The 18,254-nt window shown below is 43.4% G+C and overlaps 1 protein-coding gene across 2 annotated transcripts in view; it reads left to right on the plus strand.

The window, feature by feature from the left end:
* The window catches only part of THSD4 (thrombospondin type 1 domain containing 4), a 634,456-nt gene that overhangs the window by 596,600 nt on the left and 19,602 nt on the right, over nucleotides 1-18,254 (plus strand). For both annotated transcript variants that reach the window (XM_030814683.1, XM_012507530.2), the window contains 4 exons: nucleotides 2,417-2,546; nucleotides 4,144-4,348; nucleotides 5,692-5,865; nucleotides 15,180-15,353. In XM_030814683.1, coding sequence (XP_030670543.1) covers nucleotides 2,417-2,546; nucleotides 4,144-4,348; nucleotides 5,692-5,865; nucleotides 15,180-15,353 — 683 coding nt within the window. The remainder of the gene's footprint in view (nucleotides 1-2,416; nucleotides 2,547-4,143; nucleotides 4,349-5,691; nucleotides 5,866-15,179; nucleotides 15,354-18,254) is intronic.

Raw genomic sequence — 18,254 nt, forward strand, 5'->3', positions numbered from 1 at the left:
TGACCAGGTGCTGTCTCCCTTTCTAAAGATATTAAAATGACCCAAAGAAAGAAACCACTGCAGTCACTAGACTCAAGAGTTGTAGATATGGGCCAGGCGCTGTGGCTTATGCCTGTAATCCCAGTACTTTGGGAGGCCAAGGTGGGCAAATCACCTGAGGCCAGGAGTTTAAGACAAGCCTGGATAACATGGCAAAACCGCGTCTCTACTAAAAATACAAAAATTAGCCGGGCGCAGTGGCAGGCACCTGTAATCCCAGCTACTTGGGAGGCTGAAGCAGGAGAATCACTTGAACCTGGTAGGTGGAGGTTGTGGTGAGCAGAGATTGTGCCACTTCACTCCAGCCTGGGTGACAGAGCTAAACTCCGTCTCAAAAAAATTTAAAAAAAGATTTGTAGATCTGGCATTTTCCCACCTTCAGAGAGCCAGAGGGCCTCCGAGTTCATTTCCATGGAGCTGGACCATGGACAATCTCCATAAACGCAGTAAAATGTCAAGGGGAAGACAAGCAGTGGCCAGGTGCTAGACAACCCCAGCAGGACCCATCTTCCCAAGGCACAGAGCATTCCTATGGGAGCCTGTATCCTTTTGATTAAAAAAATTTGATTTCTTCCTTATTTGAGTGCCAAGTGGTTGAGATAGTTCCTTTTGCTTTCCTATCCACAAACATCTAAGTGGAAAAGCTAAACCCACATGGTCTGAAGGAAAAGGAATAGGCTAAATAAGATCTTTACTTAATCCCTTAATAGCTGAGTCCCACTGCAAGCTGTGAACCATGTATTCACCTTTATAACTCCACAGTGTACTTAATGTTTGTTGAATTTAATTAAAAATCTGTTCTATTTAATGGAAGGAGATCTGTAGCTGGACAAACTTTAATTCCACAAAAGTTTTTGCATCCCATTAACTTTACAGTCAGTACTGCCTTTTACTCAGCCAATAATTGTGCTTAATTGGAACATTATTTTAAATAATGGTCTCAAGTTATAGCCACACTGTAAATTTTTACTGCCAGGGTAATTTAAACAAATGATTGTTTCAGATTCAACGCTGTCTTGCAAACTGTCAAGTTTCTTACTACCCTCTGGCTCAGTGTGTCATACAAGATAAGCTTGAAAACCCACTGAAACACTTTCATGACTGATGAAATATTGAAATGTTTATGTTAAAAGATAGCCCCTATGTTGCAGTTAAAATTGTAAGGAGTTGGAGCTTCAGAAAATATGAATGCCTGGCCAATTAGCAACAGAGATAAGACAGAGTTGTAGAATAAAGTATAGCGTTCTTCCCGGCAGGAGTTGTATACTAGCCTGGACTGTGGGGAAGACAGTTATTTGTGAAGAAGCATCTTCCTGTGGTTGGTTCAGGTTCAGGGGTTACATTTCTCACGTTATAAACGTCCATTAGTAATAGCTCAGTGTTGCCACCAGGTGGCAGCAGAGAGAGGAAGGCAAATTGAATCAGCTTTTTTTTTTTTTTTTTTTTAATAGCTAGACATTCCATTTAACAAATTCTGGATTTTTATCGAAAATAGATGTATCCTTATTAATCCAATGAAAGTAAAACAAAAAACCTAAAACATTTATAAACATTCATTCAACACCATTCAAACATTCATTCAACACAGTCATTTATTGAGCCCCTGCTACTCTCCTAGGTACTGGGGCTACAGAGATTAAGAAGTAGCCCTGTCCCTCAGAAGCTCACTGTCTCATGGGAAGCAGACATATGCTCAGATCATCACTGAAATACCATTGGATGGGTACTTTATTAGAAGAACATGTAAGATGCTTGCCAAAGGGGGAGGCAGCTGCTCTTCCCGCCCTTTCTTGAATCTTCTACTTCTGTGCTTCAAACTGTCCCTTAAATGTACGCGGTCTAGCAGGCTAGTTTGTCAGGCAGGTACTTTCATTCCAGTTTAATGACCTAGACAGCCTCCTCCCTCCAAAATGCACATGCACATATCTACCCAAACCCAATTCTTTCTCTAGAACGAAGCTTGGCCCATTTAGGACACTTTCTCTTTGACGCTTCCAGAGAAGTTTAGAAAAGTTACTATTTGTGTTCATTCTATAATCATTCCCCTGCCTAGGGATCTCTCTTTTGTAATCTTGAACTATTATGAAGATGCTTTGTATCTGCCTTTGAGCATATTTAGACTGTGTCCACAAATAGATAAATGATTCCTTTTAGGGCAGGCTCTTCTTTGCACCCCCACAGTTCCTAGGAAAGACCTGTGAGGTAGGTGTGTGTAAACCCTCAAATGAAGGGGGAGTGTAAGTGTGCATGTGTATATGAATTGTCCTCACTGTTTCTGTGCCCTCTTCATCAGCACCCGAATCTCTGTGCATCTCCACCCATAGCCCCGCTTTCCAGTGTGTGGGACTGTCCTTCAGACATTCTCCTGTTGTTGCAGGATCGCAGTACCCTATTTTCCGCTGTGTGCACAGAAGCACTCACGAAGAGGCTCCTGAGAGCTACTGTGACTCCAGCATGAAGCCGACCCCCGAGGAGGAGCCCTGCAACATCTTCCCTTGCCCAGCCTTGTAAGATAGCCCCTCCGTTTAGGTCGCCTATTACCAGGTCACTTCAGGTCACTTATGCACAGGACCTTAGGAACAGATATAAGTCAGTCTAAATCTGATTTAGAAATACAAGACTTGGACCATGCATAAAATGCAGTCTGTTTAGCAGGCACACCTGTCTTTCAGGATGAACCCAGGAGCTGATAGCCTTTAGCAAGTCAACCCACTTCTGGGAAGCTCACCCTTGGCAAAGCTGGAGCAATTAGGCTTGAGCCTGGTAAGGAAAACAAAGGAGGAAGCAAAAAATGAGAAGCCAGTGTAGTTAGTGTCGTAGGTGAGCTGTTTACAGAGAGAGGATAATGCAAGTCACAAAAATATCAGCCTGGAGAGGCCAAGAAAAGTGTCTCAGGAGAGGTCTTGAACTGTTTTGGTTTTTTGGTTTCGTTTTTGTTTTTATGGCAGAGTCTGGCTCTGTTGCCCAGGCCAGAGTGCACTGGCACTATCTCAGCAACGTCCGCCTCCTGGGTTCAAGCAATTCTCCTGCTTCAGCCTCCCGAGTAGCTGGGACTACAGGTGCACATTACCACGCCTGGCTAATTTTTGTACTTTTTGTAGGGATGAGGTTTTGCAATGTTGGCCAGGCTGGTCTTGAACTCCTGAGCACTAATGATCTGCCCACCTCAGCCTCCCAAAGTGCTGGGATTACGGGCATGAGCCACCACACCTGGCCTTGAACTGGTTATTGAAGGATAAATGGGACACTTGAAGAAGAACAAGGGGAAAGGGCCCTAAAAGGGTCAAAACCTAATTTTCAGAGTAATAAAAATATAATTCTCATCCAAGCATATGATGAGCATAGGCTGATGCCTCATTTAACTAAGAGCAGATGACAGAGGAGGGTTTGTGAAACTGATATGGGAATTGTTAATGAAAAATAATGCTAGAATAAGATTTCTAAGTCAGTAGCAAAAATGAATTAACGATCTACAGTGTAATAAAACTAACCTTTGGAGGTTTTTTTTTTTAATTAGATAAAAATCATTTATACCTTTTCAGTTTTCAATAACTTTTTATAGAATTTGGGCCCTAATCACTGGTAAATAGCATGTCGAGTGTCAAGCAAATTTATCTTCCTTTACAGAGTCAGATGACCCTTAGGCAGACTTTTTCTTTTTCTTTTTCTTCTCTTTTTTTAGACAGGGTCTTGCTCTGTTGCCCAGGCTGGAGTGCAGTGGCACAATCATGGCTCACTGCAGCCTCAATCTCCCGGGCTCAAGCTATCCCCCGACCTCAGCCTCCCGAGTAGCTGGGACTACAGTAGGCACACACCGCCACACCCAGCTAACTTTGGCATTTTTTGTAGAGACGGGGTTTTGCCATGTTGCCCAGGCTGGTCTCAAACTCCTGGGCTCAAGCCATCCTCCCACCTCAGCTTCCCAAAGTGCTGGGATTACAGGCGTGCGCCACCGTGCCCATCCTAGGCTGACTTTTAAGCAATGCTCTAAGAAACTCCACCCATAGTGATTCTCATGATTCTGTGTACGCTGGTGCGGGCTCATGCTCACTTCTTGTTGACTGAAGGTTGTCTCTCACTGTCACTCTCTCATTCCTGAACCAGCTGGGACATCGGGGAGTGGTCTGAGTGCAGCAAGACCTGTGGCCTGGGCATGCAGCACCGCCAGGTTCTGTGCCGCCAGGTGTATGCCAACCGCAGCCTGACGGTGCAGCCCTACCGCTGCCAGCACCTGGAGAAGCCTGAGACCACCAGCACTTGCCAACTCAAGATCTGCAGCGAGTGGCAGATCCGGACCGACTGGACCTCGGTACGCAGGCAGGGAAGGCTGCTCTGCAGCTCCCTCTCCAGCTCCCACCACACTTTCCAGCCTCCCCCACCAAGACCTGAGATGGGTAACCCTGAGTTCCACAGGAAGGAACCCGTCCCGTGGGGGTCTGGACGGCTGTTTTTGCAAACCACAGGATGTACCAATAGTTCAATAGAGTTCAGGGTAGTGTGTGCCGCCCACAGCCAACGTTATGGGTGAGCCCAGGGGAGCCCTGTGATACTGGCCTCATCTGTTTCGTGAGTTATGGTGAAGTGAAGGTTGGCAACTGCTGGCAGAGCCAACTCCTTCCAATTTTCCCCACCCATTTTATAGCTGAAAAGACTGAGGCCTGGAAGAATAGAGTAGTGTCAGTCAAAATTAAGGCTGTTAAGGCGGAAATAATTTGATAAAAGATTTATTGGAAGCCAATGTAAGGATCAACCCAAGAAGACACACGAACAACACTGGACATGTTCCAAAGTCTGTTACAAGTTGAAAGGCTTTTAGAAGAAAGTTCAGGAGAGGAGAGGGGGACTCCTCAAATCAGAGTTGGAGGGTACAGCACAGAGGTTGCAATCACTGGCTACAGATGACAACATACAGACTAAAATGTTTTAAGTGCAAGACAGTCAATAAAACTTCATGAGTCAGAAATAAATCAGCAAAACTTTATGACTTGGAAACTAAACAAACCAGTGTCCTCTTCAATGTCCACAGGTTACATATTAATCAGTATGTCAACAGTTTGAAGAATTCACAATAAGATTTGAGAGACCGACAATAATATTCTTTACTCAAAACAGGATGTAAGCCATGAATCCTAAGACCTTCTTCCCAGGCAACTTAGAACATAGTTTATTCTTCAAGGGCAGAGGTTCATGACTTAACCCCTTGCCTGCCATGGCGTTGGGTCCTATTTATAATTTGGTATCTTATTGCCACAGGGAGTCCATTCTGTCAGTCTTATGATTTCTCTCTTAACATCAATGCTGGTCAGTTGTGTCTACACTGCAAAAGGGAGGCGGTATGACAGGGTGTGTCCAACCTCCCATCCTGTCATGGCCAGGAAATCCGTTTTTAAGGTTTCTCTGGGGTCTCCTTGGCCAAGAGGAGGCCCATTCAGTCAGCTGGGAGGCTTAGGATTTTATTTTTAGTTTACAGTAGGCGAGGCATCTAAGAAGGTCTTGTAGAAAAGGGTTGTGGAGTTTTCTAGGGCTCAGATCCCTGCCCCAGGTGGTGACATGCATGACAGAGCCTCAGTCTCATGGGGCTGGTCACAAAGACTGCGGGGTCTATGCAGCCGAAGCTGCTGGTTCCCCTGACGTCCGTGTGCTGTGTTTCAGTGCTCAGTGCCCTGCGGCGTGGGACAGAGGACCCGTGATGTGAAGTGTGTGAGCAACATTGGGGATGTGGTTGACGATGAGGAATGCAACATGAAGCTCCGGCCGAATGACATTGAGAACTGTGACATGGGACCCTGTGCCAAGAGCTGGTTCCTCACCGAGTGGAGCGAAAGGGTGAGTGTGATGGCGGGCAGGGCACCGGGGACCAAGGTCTGCCAGGTGTCTCCAAAACCACACGAAGATCAATCACTAGCTCAGAATCCCAAGACTGATTTCTGGCTCTGGGGGGATAAAAAAGGCTCAGAGAGGAATTATCGTAGGCTTTCTATTCTTACTTGAGGACTGAGGGGCTCCAAAGGTGAGGAGTGTGTGTGAAAAACTTGATTGAATTCTCCTTAGCACTCCATGTGGTCACTCCATAATGCTAGGTGAAGTGAATCATTACATCCCATCGTTCATATGTCTTGTAAGTGCCTGGTGTCTCATAGACACTCAGCAATGGCAGGCCCCTCTACTGCTTTCCGCCAACTCAAAACATCCCACACCCCATTCCCTCCCCAGTAGCCTGGCCTCCCGTGGGAGGTCTCAAGTGTCAAAGAATAACTCAAAGGCATATATAGTCAACCATTAGCCCACCAGTTACCTGGATATAAGGGAAAACAGTCATAGATTAAATTCATCCATCAAAGGCAAAAGGAGGATTTATATGAAAAGGGGTTTCTGGAGATGGAGTGGTGTTGGTTACACAACAGCATGAATGCACCTAATGCCCTGGAGGTGTGGGCTTAAAAATGGTTACGATGGTCAATTTTATGCTATGTGTATTCTACCACAATCAAAAATGAAGTTTGAGAAAAGACACTAAACAAATTGTAGAACATACCTTGGGACAGAGAGAAGAAAGGAGGAAGGAGATAAGGAATTGTGCTTCCTTTCCTGGTGGAAGCAGTGGATTGGCGGGCATGGGGGTGGCCAGTCAGAGGGTTTGCCCAGGGCAGCTGCACAGCTGTGAGAGGCACCAAGTCCACGTTCTGGATTCTCCAGGAGATCTAGGGAGTTTACCTGGGATGAGGACATGATTGGCTATCTCTGACCTTGGTTAGCGGCCTACCTCTCGGATACACTAGTTCTGCCCCACTTCCCTTGCTAGAATCCCGTGCATACATGTTACCTGTGAACCGCATTAAAGTGTAGGTCTGAGGCAGCAGGTGTGGGGAAGAGCCAGGGAGTCTACATTTATTTTCTTTCTTTTTTTTTTTATTATTTTTTATTTTTTTGAGACAGGGTCTCATTCTGTTGCCCGGGCTGGAGTGCAGTGGTGCAATCTCGGCTCACTACAGCCTCGACCTCCTGGGCTCAAGCAATCCTCCCACCTCAGCAACCCCCTGCAGCCCTCCCCCGCAACGTAGGTGGGACTATAGGTGCGCGCCACCACCCCGGCTAATTTTTTGTATTTGTTTGTGGTTTCACCATGTTGCCCAAGCTGGTCTCAAACTCCTGGGCTCAAGTGATCTGCCACCTCGGCTTCCCAAAGCCCTGGAATTGTAGGCACGAGCCACCGCGCCTGGCCACAGCCTACATTTCTAATAGGTTCCCAGGGTCTCTGAGGCCACTGGTCCAAGGACCACACTCTGAGTAACAAGGCCATAAAAGACAGAGGAGCCCAGCCATGTTCTTGGATCTTAGGAGACATGATGCAGCCCATGAGCCCCCACCCCTGTCGCCACTCCCAGCATCATGAGAACAACAACCGTAGTATCTCAGACTCAAAGAAGGACCCTTTCACGCAGTTTGGGGATATCAGCAGACATGCCCCATATGGCCACATTGGCTGACTCCAACTGGTCAGTGTCCATTCTGACTGGTCAATGGCCACCATGCACCTGTTATTGAGTATTTTGAATATCACCCCTAGAGGTGTTCACATAGATTTTCTCTCCCTCCGCAGTATAAGATGCCCCTTCATTTTGTCCCTCTATCACCATAACAATCCACTTCCACAGGGAGTGTTATCCAGAAAGAGAGGAAGGACAAACCTGCAAATGCAGCCTTCACTCCACCTCCAGAGATGGTCCTGGAGATTCTTACCTAGCGACTCACCTTCTTGTGTGTTCCCCACACCTCATGGCATATGGCCCCTGCCCCTTAGGATGGCCCCAGATGGACAGCCCTTGGTGCAAATACTGAGCTTCCAAGATGAGCATCTGACTGTGCCCCCAGTCCCAGGAGCAGACACTAATTTGGCCATCTGGGAGGCTCTAACCAAAGAGAAACAGATGGAGAGTAAGTGCTGACCTAGCCACTGACTCAAGCTTCTGCCCTAAAGCTGAGTCCAGGAAAGCTCATCCTAGTTCTTCTGTGTATCCCTATTTTCCAAGCCTCCCATCACAAACATTAGCTCATGGTACTGTGGAAACAGTGGGGGAAGGTGTTTGTGAGCTCAGCCTCCTTGCCAGCATGAGGAATTCTCTGCAGTGTCCCTGACATAGGTCACAGCTCTTGCCCAAACCCTTTATCAGAAATTCACCCTGTGTCCTGACAATTACATCTATTTCTTGCACAGCTCAAGGTGTCAAGAGGTCTCCTTTTACAATGAACTAAAGTGTTTCTTACTAAGTCCCACTGTCCTTTAGAAAAGGACAGCCCTACAGCCACTGGGGGACCCCTTCCACTTTCTCCGGGCTAAAAATTCCTAGTTTCTTCAGCTAATCCTTTTGTGCTTTAGTTTCTGAACTCATTCGTGTTCTCAGTAAACTTGATGGATTTCCTGTATCAGCAAATGGATGAAAAGAATGATGCTGGGCTTTCATTTTTATATTGGAATGATTCTTTTTCTAAAAAATGTTGATTTTTTTTCTGGTTATAAAGTAACACAGTATTGTTTTAAGAATATGAGAAATTTGGAAAAGTATGCTCCAAACCTCTTCACTAAAAGAAAATTTGAGATTATTTTAAGCTATACTTCAAGCTTTTTTCTTCTCATACATACTTTACCTACATAGCTTTTTTTCCTCATACATATTTTAAAGATATAAATGTGTCTTTATATCACAATGTATGTATAATTTGGTCACCTGCTCTTTTCACTTAATTATCATAAGCATAAAATCTTTAAAACATGATTTTTATTATAATAAGCTATTGAACTACATAATTGAAACAGTCTCCTATTTCTAAATGTTTGGGATTTTCTAGTTTTTATTTTTATTTTTATTTTTGAGACCAGGTCTTGCTCTGTTGCCCAGGCTGGAGTGCAGTGGCACAATCATGGCTCACTGAAGCCTTGACCTCCTGGACTCTAGTGATCCTCCCGCCTCAGCCTCCTGAGTAGCTGGGATTATAGTTATAAGCCTCCATACACGGGTGATGTTTTACTGTTTAAAACAGAATATTTTAAAAGACTTCAGTAAGTGTTCTTGTGCATAAATCTTTATATGCACCTTTTCTTATCTCCGTAAAATAGTGGGGACGTGGAATCATGTTAAATTATGGGAAAATATTATGAATGCTTTTAGAACTCTTAATGCATTTTACCTAATTGTTCTCCAGAAAGATTATTTCAGTGTAGTCTTCCAAGCAGCAACTGAGAGCACTTTTACAGTCATTTTGTTGCCATGATTCTTTAGTTTGTAAATCCCATGTCTCTACCTGTGCCACTCTCTGAAAAGGCAGTGGGCTCAGAGCACAATACGTACAGAGAAAAAACAACTCTGTGGGGAAAATAGCTGCAGTGGTTCATTCCCCTGTGTGTCTCCCATGTTTATTTAGAACAGTAAAAAGCTACATGTAAATTTTCCAAAGATTTCCACACTACCTGTTTCCTCTCCAATAATGACTTGCAGATTTCCCCTTAAAGTGATTTTGCTTTGCATTTCAACATAAGTTATTGCCGAATCTAGCTTGGCTTAAAATTATAAATAGAGCAAAGAATGAGCACATTATTCTATTCAGGGAACTCTTTTGTTCGTTTTGGAAAAGATGTTCTAAATCATGCAAGTTGGGTGCTATGATGTAAGTAAATAATTTTTGCCTTATCTACCCTCAGAATAGATCATGAATTCTAAATGTTCATGCTTATTTTAGAGTAGATGAGTGGGAAGGGAGTACTATTGGGTTTAAGAAACGCACACTGGCTTTGGTATCATCTCCATGACTACCACTTATTTCATATTTGACCCTGAGCCAGCTACTGATTCCCCGAGCTTCAGTTTTTTCAACTGTAACATTGCTGAGTAACCGCTGCAGTAACATATTCGAAGCTATGACCTAGATGAGGTTGACACAGTGGGAAGGATTTCTTTTGGGCTGCTTCATTCTTCTTCAGCTCCGTGTCACCAGGGGCCTTTGGGCCACCAGTTGGTCTTAGAAAAGGTTCAGCCCCTGGAATGACCAGCGGATGGCAGTCTTCCACTTTTGAATAGTTGCTTTGTGTAGAAAATGGCCTTGTTAAGCTTTAGTCTGAACTATGAAACTTTTTATTACTGGGAATAAACATGTGTTGAGCACCTGTTACATGCCAGTCATGAACAAGACACAGCCTCCGATTCAATAAGCTCAAGAGGGAGAGACCAAAGAAAATTAAAGTTCGCAAACACTTAAGAGTACAGAGTGTGTCTTATTGCCCAATTTAAAATTAATTAATCTTTACCTAAGTGAATTGAGGTTGTAACCCCAGTCTGAATCTTCTCTTAAACTTCTAGGGACACAGAGTTCTTCTGGCTTAATGACTCACCTTAAAAACATCTTTTCAGCTGCTTTTAATTGAGAGTGGGCCTTATCAGAAGTAAGCATCATTGACTTTTCAGTTCTACAAATCAATGATAGGTTTAAGCCCATGTGCAATTTTTAATCACAACAGGAAAAAAACACTTTTAGAAAATCCACCAGCCTTAGTTTGGTAACACCTAATTTCTAAGAAAGTTTTCCAGGAAAAAAATACTGAATCGTTTAAATTATAAGAAATGATGCATAAAGCTGAAGTTCAAGAATAGTCATTACAGCCTTATAGTCCCTTAGGGGCCAGTTGGGCCAAGTTTAGGATTTAACTGTTGCTGGAATGAGAAGGCATTCCCCACCAGAGGGTTGCTTAGGAATTCCATGTGTTTCTGTGTTTTATCAGCCCAGAAGTTCAATTACGAGTCATGTCCTCTTCTGACTAGCAAAGCAGATTTGGTCCTTCTTTTAGGAACATCCTTTAAGGACAGTGGGTGGGTGTGGTTTGGAGCCTCACCTGGAAGGTTAGTCCCCGCTCCCTGGTAGGGACTTCTCCTCCCCCTTGCTTCTGCTGACAGGCTTCCTGGACCAGGTCATGTGTGGGGACCTCCTTTCATATTTACATTTGTTGGGCTTTTCACTGAAGGTGTTGTAATAAAATGAAACTCCTCTACAGGCCTCATCCATGTGATGTCCTCCCATTGGGCACTGGCATGATCCTTCACATTCTTCTTTTAAATTAAGTACATGTGGATGTGGGGACACTTTCCCAGATGTATGTGCATTACTTGGTTTTAAAAGCAGAAAATTAAGTTAGCTAGTCAGATGGAAATTACCTGGAAAGAAGTAGTCTAAGGGTTGGAAACATGAAGATAGCTGAAATTCCATTTACCTTTTTTTTTTTTTTTTTTTTGAGATGGAGTCTCGCTCTGTCACCCAGGCTGGAGTGCAGTGGCATGATCTTAGCTTACCACATCACTGCAACCTCCACCTCCTGGGTTCAAGCAATTCTTCTGCTTCAGCCTCCCAAGTAGCCAGAATTACAGGTGCACGCCACCATGCTCAGTTAATTTTTGTATTTTTAGTAGAGATGGGGTTTCACTATGTTGGCCAGGCTGGTCTTAAACTCCTGACCTCAGGTGATCCGCCTGCCTCGGCCTCCCAAAGTGCTGGGAGTACAGGTGTGAGCCACCACACCTGGCCTACCTTGTATTCTTTACAAGAGTATTTAAATGTCTTGAGTTTTAAAGTTGGGAAGAAAACCAGATCATACATGGCTGAAACAAACAAACAAATCCTTTAGCCTAGAATATTCCAATGATTGTAACAAATTTTAAGCTAAAGGACTGAGTCATTGTCCCAGATTTCTAATAACAATCTAAATAGAGCAAAGGACATGAAAAATGTCTGCAAACCTGTAGGGGAGGAAAAATGTTTCCTCTACATTCTTAGGTTCTCTGGCTGCAGTCTGTGAATTAAGCTGACAAAAGATTAACAGATAAAAAGCATGCTAATTTTGTTTGATGTTAATATTTTTATAGTGGCATGGGGGGCTTCATAAGAAAGAAGTGACAACCCCAAAGAAGAAGTTAGACTTGAGGGCTTATATACCATTTTAACAAAGGGCAATAAACTATGGAGAAGTGATTAGATGCAAGGGGCTGGGGCTTTTAGGGACAGTAAATTGTGAGAAATTGACTAAGAAAAATATGGGGGAAACTGACAGAAGATAAGGGTTATTTTATTAAAGTTTATTTGTGCAGACTCATCTTGGAGTCAACTCCCCCTCTCCAATGACAAGAATGTTCTCTTATTCCTAGTGCTGGGAGGGCACCTTTCTCATGGGAAATTTATGCACTGGTTTTAGGCAGAAAGGGGGAAGGCAGAGAGCTCTTCCTGCATCTGCTATTTCTCAATAGCCTTCAACTCAAAATAATCAATATGCCAAAGCAACATCTATTTTGGGGTGGCATGTTCTGATCCCCTTCAAGCCCTTTGCTTCAGAGGGAGTTTCTTCCCTGAGGGGTCAGGCCCAGCTTAGCAATGGAAAGGTAAATGTTTGATTACTCATACTGGCATGTGATTTTACAAGACTAGATGGCAGCATACAGAAATGAAAGTGGAAATTTTGATAAGGAAATGAGGTTGTAAGGATTGTTTTTCCCTTTTCTCAATTTTTATTTAAAATTTTATTGCTTTATTTTCTAAAATAATATAGGTAGAACTCAAACATTGACTCTATTTTTAAGAAAAGAGCCAGAAACCCTTAGAAAGGGCTTTGGTCATGTGTTAAAGGGCCACGTCTAGGATTGGAAAGTGCTAATAGATGAACAAGGCAGGGCCCAAGTCTATATGCAACTGATAGTCATGGATTTACTCATGAGTAAGGCACTGACCTGAGAAAGAATTAGAGATGATTCATTAGTTCCTGCTCTCACCAAGCCTACTTCAGCAAAGACAAAAAAAGAAAAAAGACAGGACACAAATAACCATAATACAAAGGCAGGAAGCAGCACATAGAGTGCCATGAGAATTCCAAGGCTTAAAAAAACATCTTAAATTAGGCACTCAAGATAGTTTTCACGGAGGAGATGGTATTTGAGCTGAGCCTGAAAGGCTTCTGATCTGTCCAGTGAAGGAAAAGAGCATTCTGGGTGGAGGGAATGTCAGGGGCAAGCACTCTGTGAGCCTTTTATGTGATCAGGGAATAGCAGCCACTCTGAGTCTGTCCAGCAGGAGGTATGTGGGATAGGATAATCGGAAGTTAGTCTAGAAGAATTGGGTCAGTTGGGGCCATATTATAGAAAACCCTTAATGCTAGTTGCGGAAGCCCATATGTGACTTCTGTTAGGAATGGGATAACTTCAGGGGGAATTTTTAGCATGGAGTTCTCAACACCTGGCAGCCAAATGCATTGGAAAAGCTGGTGAGGTTGAGCAAGAAGCTACAGCCACAGTCCAGGGTAAGAAAGTAAACTGTGCTGGGAACCAGGGGTGGAAAGGGACAAGACAGATTAGAGAAATGTGGCAGAACTAGAGTCTGTGAGACCTAATGATTGTCTAGATGTTAGAAGCAAGAGGGTAGGAGAATAGTCAACCTTTAAATCCAGGTAGAAACTTGAAAGCAAATCAGAAAAATAAAAGGAGGAATGGTAACAGTGGTGAAGGTGTACATGCTGGATTCAAGGTATCTGTGGGACACCCCGATGAGGATGCCCAAAAAATGTTTGAAAAGATAAGATAAAGTTTAGGTGTGGTGGCACACGCCTGTAATCCCAGCACTTTGGGAGGCCGAGGCAGGCAGATCTCTTGCGCTCAGGAGTTTGAGACCAGCCTGGGCAACATGGCAAAATCCCATCTCTACAAAAAATACGAAAATTAGCTGGACATGGTGGTGAGCACCTGGAGCCACTCAGGAGGCTGAGGTGGGAGGATCACTTGACCCCAAGAGGTTGAGGCTGCAGTGAGCTGAGATCACGCCACCTGGGTGATGCAATCCTATCTGGGTGACAAAGTGAGACCCTGTCTTGAAAAAAAGAAAAGACAAGGTAAGATGAGAACCAAAATAAGGGCACATTCCAAAGTACGTCAAGACAGATGGAAAATGCTCTATGAGCTTTGGGCTATGACTCACGAATGTCTTCACTGTGTCCTAGGAGAGGACAGTGTGATTCTAGTAGAGAAATCACTAATAGTTATTTGGCTTTAAGTGAAGATTTTATCCCTATGAGGCTTAGTTTCTCTATCTTAGAGTGGGAATATAGGAGTTGAAGCCCCTTATACCATTTATTGGGCACCTCCTGTCTACAAAGCACATTATACAGTCACCATAGCACTGCCAGAAATGTGTTTCTATGCCGGTTATCTAGATGAGCATGCCAAAGGTAGGAGGGGCTGGGTCACTTGCTCCAGGCCGCACAGCTAGTGAGGATGTCAACACTGATGTACCTAGTTCCAAAGCCAAGCTCTCCCTCTGTACCAAGCTGTCTCCCAATCCTCTCATAGCTGTGGCCTTCAGGGACTGGAACAATTTGCCTTAATATCAGGCAGCAATATTGGGGTGACAGACTTAAGTCCCCCTCTTTTTCCAACCCAGACTTGGCTACTAGCAGGTAGAAATGTGCCCAGGTTTTCATGCACCCATTCTTCTTCAGCGGAATATATTTTTATTTTTATTTGTATTTTTAGAGACAGGGTCTTCTCACTCTGTTGCCCAAGCTAGAGTGCAATGATGCAGTCATAGCTCAGTGTAGCCTCAAACTCCTGGGCTCAAGTGATCCTCCTGCCTCAGCCTCCCGAGTAGTTGGGACTACAGGTACACACCACTGCTCCTGGCCAATTTTTTAAATTTTTGTAGAGACAATTTTGCTGTACTACCCAGGCTGGTCTCAAATTCCTGGGCTCAAGCAACCCTCCCACTTCAGCCTCCCAAAGCTCTGGTACTACAGGCATGAGCCACCATACCCGGCCAAGCTGAATATATTTTTGAAAGCAAAGGCTGGGAAGGATAGTCTAACAAGTATAAGTGTATTAATTGCAGTGGTGAGATTGGATATTTGGAATTTGGAATGAAGCCCAACCCAGAAAATCTAAGACAGAGAATTGCCATACTGATATCTCATAATGGAGTAGGCTATGCACGAGAAGCTGCCAGATATTTCTAGGGGAAACAGATGGCAGGAAAATGAAGCATTCCATCCTCCTTTCCATCATTTGAAAGTGGCTTCAGCAGCTGCCAGAGCCTCCCCACTAATGTGCCCTTCCCCTGTCTCACAGTGCTCAGCGGAGTGTGGGGCCGGAGTGCGGACACGCTCGGTGGTGTGCATGACCAACCATGTCAGCAGCCTGCCCCTGGAGGGCTGTGGGAACAACCGGCCGGCAGAGGCCACCCCATGTGACAACGGACCCTGCACGGGCAAGGTGGAGTGGTTTGCCGGGAGCTGGAGTCAGGTGAGTGGCCAGAACTGGGTACGTCTGCCTGTGTCAGGCAAAAGGCAGCATATCAGAGGGGTTAGGAACCGGGACTTTGTGTCAGCTTTCCCAGCTTTGAATCCCAGCTGTGCCACTGTCTACCTGTGACCCTGGAGAAGCTATTTATATTTCTGGAGCCTCAGTCGGTCAACAGTATTCATTGAGCACCTACTGTGTGCTCATCTATGTACTTGGGCTACATCACTGAGCAACACAAATATCTCTGCCCTCAGGGAGCTTATGGCCTAGCATACTTTCCTCATCTATACAATGCTGGCAATGATGGTACCTTATGAGGTTATTTGTAGAAGAAATGAAATTGTGTACATAAAGTATGTAGCACAGTGCCTGACACACAATAAATGGTGGCTGCTGCTATTATTCCTGTTAATAAAGCCAGTTTTTTCTGTATTTGACAGTATCAGAAGCAGAAATTTTAAAAGTTGGAATTGTTCATTATGAAGAATAAATGATACTGAATACTTTAATAATTGATGAATTACATTTTCCCTCACTCTTCCAAAATTAAACGTGAACCCCACTAAGAAAATGTGGAAATGACTGCCTTGTTTTGATCACCATCAGTATTGGAGTTCTTGGGCCACTTAGCATTTGGCTCCCAGGGCTGGCTGGTTCTCCAAGGACTGTTTGGCTTATGATCACGATTTACACATTATCAAGACCTCTGGCTCCATATAGAATTTTATTTCTTTTAAGTAGCTTTAAAAACTGACCTTGGAAAAAAATGTGCTGCCTTGTTCTTGTAAATTGATACAAGCCCTTTGGAAAGCAATTTGGCAATAAAAGTCAAGAACCATAAAAATGTTCATTTGCCTTAACCCAGTTCACCCCACTCCTGGGGATTCATTTTAAGGAAATAATTAACAAAAGAAAAAAAAAGCCTTGAAAAACAGAGATGTTCATGACAGCAGGATGGTTAAGATATTATGGCATATCATAACTCAGTAAAATATAAGGTGACAATGACAGCGATCGTTAGGAAGATGTGAAAGTGCATATGGTATAATGGCAAGTGAGAAATAGAATGTGAAAATATTCAAACCCTATCATCTCTGCCACTTCAATGTAGAGTTTTTATGCAAAAAGCATAGGGAAATGTTTTTCTTTTCAAATTCCCTTTAATGTTTTTTAAAATATAGAGAATTCAGAAAGAATTCAAGTACTTCCAGTGCTACTCTGGTGAATATCAGTTAGACACATTTGCTAACTGATCCCAGCTTGACTTCTCATTAGTTTTCCAGCTCTAGGTGAGTGATTTGACCTCTCTGAGCCTGTTTCCTCATCTAAATATTAAGATAATCATATCAACCTCCTAAGGTTGTTACAAGGTTTTCATAAGATGCTATACATAAAGAGAGTTACCCATTGCTTGGGATATGGGAAACACTTAATAAATATTAGTTCCCATCTCTCTATTTTTTCTGCCAGCTATTTCTATCTCATTACTGGTAGTAAAATACATAGGACCTAAACCCAAAAGATAATTCAGCAGTGACTGTATATGGGACACCAATTATACCAAATATCCATAGATGTGTGAAATCATATCAGATCATTACAGTCACACACATGAAGATAAGCAGTACAATTGAACTCATATGTCTACCATTCTTAGAAGAGAAGGGAGCAGGATTCAGGGCCTTTTTTGCTTGTGGCCTCCTATTGACTTTAGACCTAAGCTCAAAGAACCAAGAGTGGTATGAACTCTGGCAAAGACAACCTTTATTTCTGCTAAGATTAGAAACAAAGGATTTGTTGCCCTGTTGTCCAAAAGGGTCAAGATACAATTGAATGTGGCCAAGGTTTTGGTTCTGGATTTATAAGGGTGTCAGGGCCTGCTGGAAACTCCCTGCCCTAGGAATCTGACATTATCCCCAAAGAAAATGAAATAAGAGCATGCTTGTTTCTTGAAAGGTAAGTTTTAAACATTAACTGGCTTCAGAATATAAAAATAAATGTTCCTTCCCACCATATGGGTTGAATGAAAGTTGGCATTTCGAATACTCCACCAGCCTGGTCACAGTGATTAGTCCAGGAGTAGACATGTGACCCAACAGGTGGATGTGTGACCCAAGCTGAGCCAAACAGAATACTTCCCGGGGACATTTCATTTGTGTTTTAGGGAAGAGACTCACTAGGAGGTTGTGAGCTCAAGTGCTGGCAGTGGCCCTACTGAGGCTTGTGCAAAAAGCCAGTCTGAGAGAATGAGACCTAAGTCCATGGAGAGAGAGAGACCAAGGAGTTTCTGGCTTTAGAGTCTTTCTGACTCCACCAAGAAAGGAATATATCCATTTCTGCTGCTTCCCAGATCCCTGGAAACTAACTAGGAGTATATCAAGCTTAGGGAGTCTTTTTCTACCCTGGAGACACAGTAGCCCAACTCTTACTCATAAGAGTCTACCAAGTCTATTATTTATGCCCAGAATTATTTCCTTTCTTCTCTGTCAATTCTGAGTTTACTGCAACCTTAGATTGTCTTAGTTCTGGGGAGATCTGTCACAGTCTCTAGTCTTCAGGAGCAGCCATTTTGTCTGCCTCAGGGTCTGGATTGCATGTTATTGATTGCATTTATTGCAATAGATATTTTTATTCTCATCTTTTCACGAATCAGTGATCCACCAAAGTGCAACTGCAGGAATTCTTTAGGTACAGAAGCATGCATAATTGCTATCACTTCTCACTGAAAGCATTTATCCCTATTAAATATTACTTTTTGTCATGTATGCTTTTCTCTGTGGATTATATTTTATCTACTATTTGAATTACTCCATCTTGTTTCTCATTGTTGATTTTCACCTGATGTATCTTCATCAATTTCTTAATTTTCAAACTTTCTATGTATTTTTAAGGTATGTCTTT

This window comes from Nomascus leucogenys, chromosome 6 (genome assembly GCF_006542625.1).
Source record: "Nomascus leucogenys isolate Asia chromosome 6, Asia_NLE_v1, whole genome shotgun sequence".
Lineage (NCBI taxonomy): Eukaryota > Metazoa > Chordata > Mammalia > Primates > Hylobatidae > Nomascus > Nomascus leucogenys.